This window comes from Oncorhynchus gorbuscha, linkage group LG15 (genome assembly GCF_021184085.1).
Source record: "Oncorhynchus gorbuscha isolate QuinsamMale2020 ecotype Even-year linkage group LG15, OgorEven_v1.0, whole genome shotgun sequence".
Taxonomy (NCBI): domain Eukaryota; kingdom Metazoa; phylum Chordata; class Actinopteri; order Salmoniformes; family Salmonidae; genus Oncorhynchus; species Oncorhynchus gorbuscha.
Window position 1 is genome coordinate 83265619 of NC_060187.1, and position 13659 is coordinate 83279277.

Below are 13659 nucleotides of genomic sequence, written 5' to 3' on the forward strand. Positions count from 1 at the left end.
CCTCTTTCTGTTCCTCCACGACCTCCAGACCTCTTTCTGTTCCTCTGTTCTCCTCCACTCCCTCCAGACCTCTTTCTGTTCCTCTGTTCTCCTCCATTCCCTCCAGACCTCTTTCTGTTCCTCTGTTCTCCTCCACTCCCTCCAGACCTCTTTCTGTTCCTCTGTTCTCCTCCACTCCCTCCAGACCTCTTTCTGTTCCTCTGTTCTCCTCCACTCCCTCCAGACCTCTTTCTGTTCCTCTGTTCTCCTCCACTCCTCTTTCTGTTCCTCTGTTCTCCTCCACACCTCTTTCTGTTCCTCTGTTCTCCTCCACACCTCTTTCTGTTCTCCTCCACGACCTCTTTCTGTTCTCCTCCACGACCTCTTTCTGTTCTCCTCCACAACCTCTTTCTGTTCCTCCACGACCTCTTTCTGTTCTCCTCCACGACCTCTTTCTGTTCTCCTCCACGACCTCTTTCTGTTCTCCTCCACGACCTCTTTCTGTTCTCCTCCACGACCTCTTTCTGTTCTCCTCCACGACCTCCAGACCTCTTTCTGTTCTCCTCCACGACCTCTTTCTGTTCTCCTCCACGACCTCTTTCTGTTCTCCTCCACGACCTCTTTCTGTTCCTCTGTTCTCCTCCATTCCCTCCAGACCTCTTTCTGTTCCTCTGTTCTCCTCCACTCCTCTTTCTGTTCCTCTGTTCTCCTCCACACCTCTTTCTGTTCCTCTGTTCTCCTCCATTCCCTCCAGACCTCTTTCTGTTCCTCTGTTCTCTTCCATTCCCTCCAGACCTCTTTCTGTTCCTCCACGACCTCCAGACCTCTTTCTGTTCCTCTGTTCTCCTCCACGACCTCTTTCTGTTCCTCTGTTCTCCTCCACGACCTCTTTCTGTTCCTCTGTTCTCCTCCATTCTCTCCAGACCTCTTTCTGTTCCTCTGTTCTCCTCCACTCCCTCCAGACCTCTTTCTGTTCCTCTGTTCTCCTCCACTCCCTCCAGACCTCTTTCTGTTCCTCTGTTCTCCTCCACTCCCTCCAGACCTCTTTCTGTTCCTCTGTTCTCCTCCACTCCCTCCAGACCTCTTTCTGTTCCTCTGTTCTCCTCCACTCCTCTTTCTGTTCCTCTGTTCTCCTCCACACCTCTTTCTGTTCCTCTGTTCTCCTCCACACCTCTTTCTGTTCTCCTCCACGACCTCTTTCTGTTCTCCTCCACGACCTCTTTCTGTTCTCCTCCACGACCTCTTTCTGTTCTCCTCCACGACCTCTTTCTGTTCTCCTCCACGACCTCTTTCTGTTCTCCTCCACGACCTCTTTCTGTTCTCCTCCACGACCTCTTTCTGTTCTCCTCCACGACCTCTTTCTGTTCTCCTCCACGACCTCTTTCTGTTCTCCTCCACGACCTCCAGACCTCTTTCTGTTCTCCTCCACGACCTCCAGACCTCTTTCTGTTCTCCTCCACGACCTCCAGACCTCTTTCTGTTCTCCTCCACGACCTCCAGACCTCTTTCTGTTCTCCTCCACGACCTCTTTCTGTTCTCCTCCAGACCTCTTTCTGTTCCTCTGTTCTCCTCCACTCCTCTTTCTGTTCCTCTGTTCTCCTCCACACCTCTTTCTGTTCCTCTGTTCTCCTCCACGACCTCTTTCTGTTCCTCTGTTCTCCTCCATTCCCTCCAGACCTCTTTCTGTTCCTCTGTTCTCCTCCACACCTCTTTCTGTTCCTCTGTTCTCCTCCATTCCCTCCAGACCTCTTTCTGTTCCTCTGTTCTCCTCCATTCCCTCCAGACCTCTTTCTGTTCCTCTGTTCTCCTCCACACCTCTTTCTGTTCCTCTGTTCTCCTCCATTCCCTCCAGACCTCTTTCTGTTCCTCTGTTCTCCTCCACTCCTCTTTCTGTTCCTCTGTTCTCCTCCACTCCTCTTTCTGTTCCTCTGTTCTCCTCCACTCCCCTTTCTGTTCCTCTGTTCTCCTCCACTCCCCTTTCTGTTCCTCTGTTCTCCTCCACTCCCCTTTCTGTTCCTCTGTTCTCCTCCACTCCTCTTTCTGTTCCTCTGTTCTCCTCCACTCCCTCCAGACCTCTTTCTGTTCTCCTCCACTCCCTCCAGACCTCTTTCTGTTCCTCTTGTCATTGGTAATGAGTTCAGTGAGCTGACATTTACTGGCAGCCTGTTCACTCCCCACAGCCAAGCTAGCGTGCGGTGTGTGTGTGTGTTGTGTATCATTCTATGGATCACTGAGCTCCTCTCTGATCCCTCAACAGAGATGCTGCTATCAGACACACGTCATTACAGAATAAAGCAGTCGGATTCAAACACACACACTTCTTCAACAGTCACACTCACCCAGCTGTGTAAAGGTGTCTCATTAAACCCCACTCAACAGTGCTGTGGGAACACACACACGTACATACGTATGTGCAGGTCAGCTGTGAAGGGGGAGGCAGAGACAGATCTAGCAGACAGAGCAGTCATCCTTGTATGTACTGTCACACCAGTCAGTTCCCATATCTGACCAGCAGAGGGCTCTCTCCCTGACATACTACAGGGAACCACACTGTCTACTGTAGAAGTCAACTGTCTACTCCCACACGTTTGCTGAGACCCACCTACGGCCTCTGTTATAGTGAACAATAGATGATGAAGATAACATTTCTGAAGCTGATGCTGGTGTGTTTCAGGAGGAAGGTGCAGCAGGCGCAGCGTCAGGCCCTGGACTCGTCGGCTCTGAGCTCTGACGAAGATGATGAAGGCCTGTACAACCCCTCCAGCATCACGTCCATCCTCACTGGGAGCAACCTTCACACCAGCTCCTGCTAGAGGGAGGGAGGGAGGGGTAGTGACAACCTTCACACCAGCTCCTGCTAGAGGGAGGGAGGAGGGGGTAGTGGCAACCTTCACACCAGCTCCTGCTAGAGGGAGGGAGGGAGGGGGTAGTGGCAACCTTCACACCAGCTCCTGCTAGAGGGAGGGAGGGAGGGGGTAGTGGCAACCTTCACACCAGCTCCTGCTAGAGGGAGGGAGGGAGGGAGGGGGTAGTGGCAACCTTCACACCAGCTCCTGCTAGAGGGAGGGAGGGAGGGGGTAGTGGCAACCTTCACACCAGCTCCTGTTAGAGGGAGGGAGGGAGGGGGTAGTGGCAACCTTCACACCAGCTCCTGCTAGAGGGAGGGAGGAGGGGGTAGTGGCAACCTTCACACCAGCTCCTGCTAGAGGGAGGGAGGAGGGGGTAGTGGCAACCTTCACACCAGCTCCTGCTAGAGGGAGGGAGGAGGGGGTAGTGGCAACCTTCACACCAGCTCCTGCTAGAGGGAGGGAGGAGGGGGTAGTGGCAACCTTCACACCAGCTCCTGCTAGAGGGAGGGAGGGGGTAGTGGCAACCTTCACACCAGCTCCTGCTAGAGGGAGGGAGGGGGTAGTGGCAACCTTCACACCAGCTCCTGCTAGAGGGAGGGAGGGGGTAGTGGCAACCTTCACACCAGCTCCTGCTAGAGGGAGGGAGGGAGGGGGTAGTGGCAACCTTCACACCAGCTCCTGCTAGAGGGAGGGAGGGAGGGAGGGGGTAGTGGCAACCTTCACACCAGCTCCTGCTAGAGGGAGGGAGGGAGGGGGGTTAGTGGCAACCTTCACACCAGCTCCTGCTAGAGGGAGGGAGGGAGGGGGTAGTGGCAACCTTCACACCAGCTCCTGCTAGAGGGAGGGAGGGAGGGAGGGAGGGAGGGAGGGAGGGAGGGAGGGAGGGAGGGAGGGAGGGAGGGAGGGAGGGAGGGAGGGGGTAGTGGCAACCTTCACACCAGCTCCTGCTAGAGGGAGGGAGGGGGTAGTGGCAACCTTCACACCAGCTCCTGGTAGCGGGAGGTGTAGTGTAGTGGTAGGAAGAGGAGAACAAGGGCTTTTCTGAGCACTATAGAGAAAGGAAGGAGGGAGGTGGATTAAAGGGAGTATTTTAAGATCTACAGGGTTGGAGGGAGGGTAGTAGAGGGAGAGAGTTATTCTAAGCACTACAGATAGACATCTACTGTACACACAGGTACAGTACACTGGGACAGGTCTATAGACCTGCTATAAAACACTGTATAAAGGAGGGAGAGAGGGATCACAGGTTCAGGGAGAGAGAGATGATGAGGAGGATGACTCACTACGCTGGACAGTAGACTGGAGGATTCCAGGAGGAATACAAGACAATAAACAGAACACTAACACATTCTGAGAAGAACAGGCAGGATGACTCACTGTCTAAAGCACTTACAATCACTTACAGGACGGACTGACTTACAGGACTAAACGGCAATACACTGTTGCACTCTTCAATTTCATCATTACTCTGTGGTATGCTATGATACTGTAATTAGTATGGTGCTCTTTAATACACAGAATTTCGCTGTGGTACTCTTCAGTACTCTGTGGTACTGTTTAATACGGTCCTTATTATGGTTCTTTTCAATACTCTATTACTCTTAGTGAAAATGAGTTTGGTCACATGATTACACTGACTGAATAGTGATAGGAACAACCACACCAACATGTACTGTGACTATTTAACACTGTAGCTGGTTAATGTCTGCTTTCACAGGGTGAACAGTGTTTCATCTGATCCTACTGGTGCCCTGTCACACGGACCTGATGCACAGCAAACACTATTCCATCCAGTCCTTAATGGAGATCTGATATGCAAGTGTACTTTTTAAAACACGGTTGGACCAAATGCTGCCAGATATGAGAATGATGAACAAATGTAGATAGTTTTTCAAATTCATGAAATCAACAATATTCTGCTGAACGTGGTATCATAGTTAACATTGCTTTAGCAACGTTATGTGACAGTTTGATTCCTATTCTGCTGTATGTTCTACTACTTGACTGCCTGCCACTACAGATGCATGTATGGAGTTTGCTCTGATACCAATCCTCTCACCATTTTTTCACACACACACACACACACTTTACACATTGTATTTGTAGCATCTGTGCACAACTTCTATGCAGTCCTTACAATTAATACTCAGAGAAGCTTGTGAAGATCTTAATCACTATGCCTTAAAAGTGTACTCTGGATAGATTTTTCTAAATGATTTGTTTCTATTTAATTGGTTTTGGGGGAGATCTGAGAGCTTGTATATTCATTCAGTGATACAGTAGTTATCACTGTAAGTGAAATTGCTGCAATGTTCTTATGTCTTCCAACTGTTCAGTTGGCTTGAAATATTTTGTATAGAATATGGTGCTCTAGTGTTTCTTATACCCTACACATACAGTACTTACTGTTTAGTGTATATATGAAGCACTAGACTACCATACTGTATGGCTTTGTTGTAACTGAGTACAGAAGGTGGTACATGATTACTGATTAGTCATTTTACGCTGTGAATTTGTACTTCACAATACCAATCTGTTTTCTATTGAATTAAATATTGCGTAGCAATCGATGTCCAATATGTGTTTCTGGCACAAGTTGAAACGACACCCAATAACCCACCACTATCAGCCTTCAATGGAATGGACTCTGTTTCTCTGTTATTTTCTTTGGAAGGAGAGTCCTCTTCTGCTGGAATGCAAATGGGCGTAGTAATAAACTCAGCAAAAAAAGAAACAGCCTTTTTCAGGACCCTGTCTTTCAGAGATAATTCGTAAAAATCCAAATAACTTCACAGATCTTCATTGTAAAGGGTTTAAACACTGTTTCCCATGTTTGTTAAATGAACCATGAACAATTAATGAACATGCACCTGTGGAATAGTTGTTAAGATAGCTTTCAGACAGTAGGCAATTAAGGTCACAGTTATGAAAACTTAGGACACTAAAGAGGCCTTTCTACTGACTCTGAAAAACACCAAAAGAAAGATGCCCAGAGTCCCTGCTCATCTGTGTGAACATGCCTTAAGCATTCTGCAAGGAGGCATGAGGACTGCAGATGTGACCAGGGCAATAAATTGCGATGTCTGTACTGTGAGACATTTAAGACAGCGCTACGGTGAGACAGGATGGGCAGCTGATCGTCCTCACAGTGGCAGACGACGTGTAACAACACCTGCACAGGATCAGTACATCTGAACATCACACCTGGGGGTACAGGTACAGGATGGCAACAGCAGCTCCCCAAGTTATACAAAGGAATGCACAATCACTCCATCAGTGCTCAGACTGTCCGCAATAGACAGAGAGGCTGGACTGAGGGCATGTAGGCCTGTTGTAAGGCAGGTCCTCAACAGACATCACCGGCAACAACATTGCATATGGGCTCAAACCCACCGACGCTGGACCAGACAGGACTGGCAAAAAGTGCTCTTCACTGACGAATCGCAGTTTTGTCTCATCAGGGGTGATGGTCGGATTCATGTTTATCGTCGAAGGAATGAGCATAGCACTGAGGCCTGTACTCCTGAGCGGGATTGATTTGGAGGTGGAGGGTCCGTCATGGTCTGGGGCGGTGTGTCAGAGCATCATCGGACTGAGCTTGTGATCATTGCAGGCAATCTCAATGCTGTGTGTTACAGGGAAGACCTCCCTCATGTAGTACCCTTCCTGCAGGCTCATCCTGACATGACCCTCCAGCATGAGAATGCCACCAGCCACACTGCTCGTTCTGTGAGTGATTTCCTGCAAGACAAGAATGTCAGTGTTCTGCCATGGCCGGCGAAGAGCCCGGATCTCAATCCCATTGAGCACGTCTGGGTCCTGTTGGATCGGAAGGTGAGGGCTAGGGCCATTCCCCCCCAGAAATGTCCGGGAACTTGCAGGTGCCTTGAAGGATGAGTGGGTAACACCTCACAGCAAGAACTGGCAAACCTGGTACTTAATGCAGCTGGTGGCCACACCAGATACTAACTGATACTTTTGATTTTGAACAGGGAGACATTATTCCATTTCTGTTAGTCACATCGTTTCGTTCAAATATTTACACATTTTAAGTTTGCTGAAAATAAACGCAATTGACAGTGGGAGGACATTTCTTTTTTTGCTGAATTTACTTCATAAACCATATATGTACAGTACATCTTTTAATCTCCCTTACTTAGAACTGTCCTGTTTTTCTTCCTCATCCTGAAATTCCAAAACTCTTTCTGTGGAAGAGCAGCCAGCTCAAACAGAAAGCATTAGTCAGTGATGTGTCTAACCAAAGTGTACTTATTGGGCGGTTGATTAATTACAGTAATTCCTTTCTGGCCACACACCTTTTGTTGATCCTTCTCTGGAAGTATAGCCTTCGCAAACAAAACGTCACCATCTATGTTTAGCTAGGTACCCCACCTTACTAAGTCCCCTTACTGCCTCTCTATATTGATACCTCTACCCCCCCCCCACCTATATCAAGCCGCCTCACTGCCTCTCTATTTTGATACCTCTACCCCCCCACCTACCTCTAGTCCCCTCACTGCCTCTCTATTTTGATACCTCTACCCCCCCCCACCTATATCAAGCCGCCTCACTGCCTCTCTATTTTGATACCTCTACCCCCCACCTATATCAAGCCGCCTCACTGCCTCTCTATTTTGATACCTCTACCCCCACCTATATCAAGCCGCCTCACTGCCTCTCTATTTTGATACCTCTACCCCCCCCCCCACCTACCTCTAGTCCCCTCACTGCCTCTATTTAGATACCTCTACCCCCACCTACCTCTAGTCCCCTCACTGCCTCTCTATTTTGATACCTCTACCCCCCCACCTATCTCTAGTCCCCTCACTGCCTCTCTATTTTGATACCTCTACCCCCCCCCCCACCTATATCAAGCCGCCTCACTGCCTCTCTATTTTGATACCTCTCCCCCCCCCCCCACCTACCTCTAGTCCCCTCACTGCCTCTCTATTTTGATACCTCTACCCCCCCACCTATATCAAGCCGCCTCACTGCCTCTCTATTTTGATACCTCTACCCCCCCCACCTACCTCTAGTCCCCTCACTGCCTCTCTATTTTGATACCTCTACCCCCCATCTATATCAAGCCACCTCACTGCCTCTCTATTTAGATACCTCTACCCCCCCACCTACCTCTAGTCCCCTCACTGCCTCTCTATTTTGATACCTCTACCCCCCCACCTATATCAAGCCGCCTCTCTATTTTGATAACTCTACCCCCCACCTATATCAAGCCGCCTCACTGCCTCTCTATTTTGATACCTCTACCCCCCACCTATATCAAGCCGCCTCACTGCCTCTCTATTTTGATACCTCTACCCCCCCCCCCACCTACCTCTAGTCCCCTCACTGCCTCTATTTAGATACCTCTACCCCCCACCTACCTCTAGTCCCCTCACTGCCTCTCTATTTTGATACCTCTACCCCCCCCCCACCTATCTCTAGTCCCCTCACTGCCTCTCTATTTTGATACCTCTACCCCCCCCCCCCACCTATATCAAGCCGCCTCACTGCCTCTCTATTTTGATACCTCTACCCCCCCACCTACCTCTAGTCCCCTCACTGCCTCTCTATTTTGATACCTCTACCCCCCACCTATATCAAGCCGCCTCACTGCCTCTCTATTTTGATACCTCTACCCCCCCACCTACCTCTAGTCCCCTCACTGCCTCTCTATTTTGATACCTCTACCCCCCCCCACCTATATCAAGCCGCCTCTCTATTTTGATACCTCTACCCCCCCACCTACCTCTAGTCCCCTCACTGCCTCTCTATTTTGATACCTCTACCCCCCATCTATATCAAGCCACCTCACTGCCTCTCTATTTAGATACCTCTACCCCCCCACCTACCTCTAGTCCCCTCACTGCCTCTCTATTTTGATACCTCTACCCCCCACCTATATCAAGCCGCCTCTCTATTTTGATAACTCTACCCCCCACCTATATCAAGCCGCCTCACTGCCTCTCTATTTTGATACCTCTACCCCCCACCTATATCAAGCCGCCTCACTGCCTCTCTATTTTGATACCTCTACCCCCCCCCACCTACCTCTAGTCCCCTCACTGCCTCTATTTAGATACCTCTACCCCCCACCTACCTCTAGTCCCCTCACTGCCTCTCTATTTTGATACCTCTACCCCCCCCCACCTATCTCTAGTCCCCTCACTGCCTCTCTATTTTGATACCTCTACCCCCCCACCTATATCAAGCCGCCTCACTGCCTCTCTATTTTGATACCTCTACCCCCCCACCTACCTCTAGTCCCCTCACTGCCTCTATTTAGATACCTCTACCCCCCACCTACCTCTAGTCCCCTCACTGCCTCTCTATTTTGATACCTCTACCCCCCCCCACCTATCTCTAGTCCCCTCACTGCCTCTCTATTTTGATACCTCTACCCCCCCCCCCACCTATATCAAGCCGCCTCACTGCCTCTCTATTTTGATACCTCTACCCCCCCACCTACCTCTAGTCCCCTCACTGCCTCTCTATTTTGATACCTCTACCCCCCACCTATATCAAGCCGCCTCACTGCCTCTCTATTTTGATACCTCTACCCCCCCACCTACCTCTAGTCCCCTCACTGCCTCTCTATTTTGATACCTCTACCCCCCCACCTATATCAAGCCGCCTCTATTTTGATAACTCTACCCCCCACCTACCTCTAGTCCCCTCACTGCCTCTCTATTTTGATAACTCTACCCCCCACCTATATCTAGTCCCCTCACTGCCTCTCTATTTTGATACCTCTACCCCCCCACCTACCTCTAGTCCCCTCACTGCCTCTCTATTTTGATACCTCTACCCCCCACCTATATCAAGCCGCCTCTCTATTTTGATAACTCTACCCCCCACCTATATCAAGCCGCCTCACTGCCTCTCTATTTTGATACCTCTACCCCCCACCTATATCAAGCCGCCTCACTGCCTCTCTATTTTGATACCTCTACCCCCCCACCTACCTCTAGTCCCCTCACTGCCTCTATTTAGATACCTCTACCCCCCACCTACCTCTAGTCCCCTCACTGCCTCTCTATTTTGATACCTCTACCCCCCCACCTATCTCTAGTCCCCTCACTGCCTCTCTATTTTGATACCTCTACCCCCCCACCTATATCAAGCCGCCTCACTGCCTCTCTATTTTGATACCTCTACCCCCCCCCCCCACCTACCTCTAGTCCCCTCACTGCCTCTATTTTGATACCTCTCCCCCCCACCTACCTCTAGTCCCCTCACTGCCTCTCTATTTTGATACCTCTACCCCCCCACCTATCTCTAGTCCCCTCACTGCCTCTCTATTTTGATACCTCTACCCCCCCACCTATATCAAGCCGCCTCACTGCCTCTCTATTTTGATACCTCTACCCCCCCCCACCTACCTCTAGTCCCCTCACTGCCTCTCTATTTTGATACCTCTACCCCCCCACCTATATCAAGCCGCCTCACTGCCTCTCTATTTTGATACCTCTACCCCCCACCTATATCAAGCCGCCTCACTGCCTCTCTATTTTGATACCTCTACCCCCCACCTACCTCTAGTCCCCTCACTGCCTCTATTTAGATACCTCTACCCCCCACCTACCTCTAGTCCCCTCACTGCCTCTCTATTTTGACCCCCCACCTATCTCTAGTCCCCTCACTGCCCTCTATTTTGATACCTCTACCCCCCACCTATATCAAGCCGCCTCACTGCCTCTCTATTTTGATACCTCTACCCCCCCACCTACCTCTAGTCCCCTCACTGCCTCTATTTTGATACCTCTACCCCCACCTACCTCTAGTCCCCTCACTGCCTCTCTATTTTGATACCTCTACCCCCCCCACCTATCTCTAGTCCCCTCACTGCCTCTCTATTTTGATACCTCCCCCCACCTATATCAAGCCGCCTCACTGCCTCTCTATTTTGATACCTCTACCCCCCCCACCTACCTCTAGTCCCCTCACTGCCTCTCTATTTTGATACCTCTACCCCCCACCTATATCAAGCCGCCTCACTGCCTCTCTATTTTGATACCTCTACCCCCCCCACCTACCTCTAGTCCCCTCACTGCCTCTCTATTTTGATACCTCTACCCCCCACCTATATCAAGTCCCCTCACTGCCTCTCTATTTTGATACCTCTACCCCCCCACCTACCTCTAGTCCCCTCACTGCCTCTCTATTTTGATACCTCTACCCCCCCACCTATATCAAGCCCCTCACTGCCTCTCTATTTAGATACCTCTACCCCCCCCCCCACCTACCTCTAGTCCCCTCACTGCCTCTCTATTTTGATACCTCTACCCCCCACCTATATCAACCTCTAGTACCCCCCCACCTCACTGCCTCACTGCCTCTCTATTTTGATACCTCTACCCCCCCCCCACCTATATCAAGCCGCCTCACTGCCTCTCTATTTTGATACCTCTACCCCCCACCTACCTCTAGTCCCCTCACTGCCTCTCTATTTTGATACCTCTACCCCCCCACCTACCTCTAGTCCCCCACTGCCTCTCTATTTAGATACCTCTACCCCCCACCTACCTCTAGTCCCTCACTGCCTCTCTATTTTGATACCTCTACCCCCCCACCTATCTCTAGTCCCCTCACTGCCTCTCTATTTTGATACCTCTACCCCCCCCCACCTATATCAAGCCGCCTCACTGCCTCTCTATTTTGATACCTCTACCCCCCCACCTACCCTAGTCCCCTCACTGCCTCTATTTAGATACCTCTACCCCCCACCTACCTCTAGTCCCCTCACTGCCTCTCTATTTTGATACCTCTACCCCCCACCTATCTCTAGTCCCCTCACTGCCTCTCTATTTTGATACCTCTACCCCCCCACCTATATCAAGCCGCCTCACTGCCTCTCTATTTTGATACCTCTACCCCCCCCCACCTACCTCTAGTCCCCTCACTGCCTCTTATTTTGATACCTCTACCCCCCCCACCTATATCTAGTCCGCCTCACTGCCTCTCTATTTTGATACCTCTACCCCCCCACCTACCTCTAGTCCCCTCACTGCCTCTCTATTTTGATACCTCTACCCCCAACCTATACCTCTATTTTGATACCTCTACCCCCCCACCTACCTCTAGTCCCCTCACTGCCTCTCTATTTTGATACCTCTACCCCCCCCCCCACCTATCTCTAGTCCCCTCACTGCCTCTCTATTTTGATACCTCTACCCCCCACCTATATCAAGCCGCCTCACTGCCTCTCTATTTTGATACCTCTACCCCCCCCCACCTACCTCTAGTCCCCTCACTGCCCTCTATTTTGATACCTCTACCCCCCACCTATATCAAGCCGCCTCACTGCCTCTCTATTTTGATACCTCTACCCCCCACCTACCTCTAGTCCCCTCACTGCCTCTCTATTTTGATACCTCTACCCCCCACCTATATCAAGCCACCTCACTGCCTCTCTATTTAGATACCTCTACCCCCCCACCTACCTCTAGTCCCCTCACTGCCTCTCTATTTTGATACCTCCACCCCCCACCTATATCAAGCCGCCTCTATTTTGATAACTCTACCCCCCACCTATATCAAGCCGCCTCACTGCCTCTCTATTTTGATACCTCTACCCCCCCACCTACCTCTAGTCCCCTCACTGCCTCTCTATTTTGATACCTCTACCCCCACCTATATCAAGCCCCTCACTGCCTCTCTATTTTGATACCTCTACCCCCCACCTACCTCTAGTCCCCTCACTGCCTCTCTATTTTGATACCTCTACCCCCCACCTATATCAAGCCGCCTCACTGCCTCTCTATTTTGATACCTCTACCCCCCCCCACCTACCTCTAGTCCCCTCACTGCCTCTCTATTTTGATACCTCTACCCCCCACCTATATCAAGCCACCTCACTGCCTCTCTATTTTGATACCTCTACCCCCCCACCTACCTCTAGTCCCCTCACTGCCTCTCTATTTTGATACCTCCACCCCCCCCCCCCCCCCACCTATATCAAGCCCCTCACTGCCTCTCTATTTTGATAACTCTACCCCCCACCTATATCTAGTCCCCTCACTGCCTCTCTATTTTGATACCTCTACCCCCCCCACCTACCTCTAGTCCCCTCACTGCCTCTCTATTTAGATACCTACCCCCCACCTACCTCCCCCCTCACCTATCTCTCCAGTCCCCTCACTGCCTCTCTATTTTGATACCTCTACCCCCCCACCTACCTCCAGTCCCCTCACTGCCTCTCTATTTAGATACCTCTACCCCCCCACCTACCTCTAGTCCCCTCACTGCTTCTCTATTTAGATACCTCTACCCCCCCACCTATATCAAGCCCCTCACTGCCTCTCTATTTTGATACCTCTACCCCCCCACCTACCTATATCAAGCCCCCTCACTGCCTCTCTATTTAGATACCTCTACCCCCCCACCTATATCAAGCCCTCTCACTGCCTCTCTATTTTGATACCTCTACCCCCCCCTATATCAAGCCCCCACTGCCCTCTATTTTGATACCTCTACCCCCCCACCTACCTCTAGTCCCCTCACTGCCTCTCTATTTAGATACCTCTACCCCCCCCCACCTACCTATCTAGTCCCCTCACTGCCTCTCTATTTTGATACCTCTACCCCCCCCCACCTACCTCTAGTCCCCTCACTGCCTCTCTATTTAGATACCTCTACCCCCCCCCCCACCTACCTCTAGTCCCCTCACTGCCTCTCTATTTGATACCTCTACCCCCCCACCTACCTCTAGTCCCCTCACTGCCTCTCTATTTAGATACCTCTACCCCCCACCTACCTCTAGTCCCCTCACTGCCTCTCTATTTTGATACCTCTACCCCCCCACCTACCTCTAGTCCCCTCACTGCCTCTC

General features: G+C 50.9%; 1 protein-coding gene across 1 annotated transcript in view; it reads left to right on the forward strand.

Annotated features, from left to right (window-relative positions):
• Positions 1–2815, forward strand: part of LOC123996576 (cingulin) — an 18674-nt gene extending 15859 nt beyond the window's left edge. Inside the window, exon 19 of the mRNA XM_046300027.1 lies at positions 2654–2815. Coding sequence (XP_046155983.1) covers positions 2654–2792 — 139 coding nt within the window. The 3' untranslated portion in view covers positions 2793–2815. The remainder of the gene's footprint in view (positions 1–2653) is intronic.
• The last annotated feature ends 10844 nt before the right edge of the window (positions 2816–13659 follow it).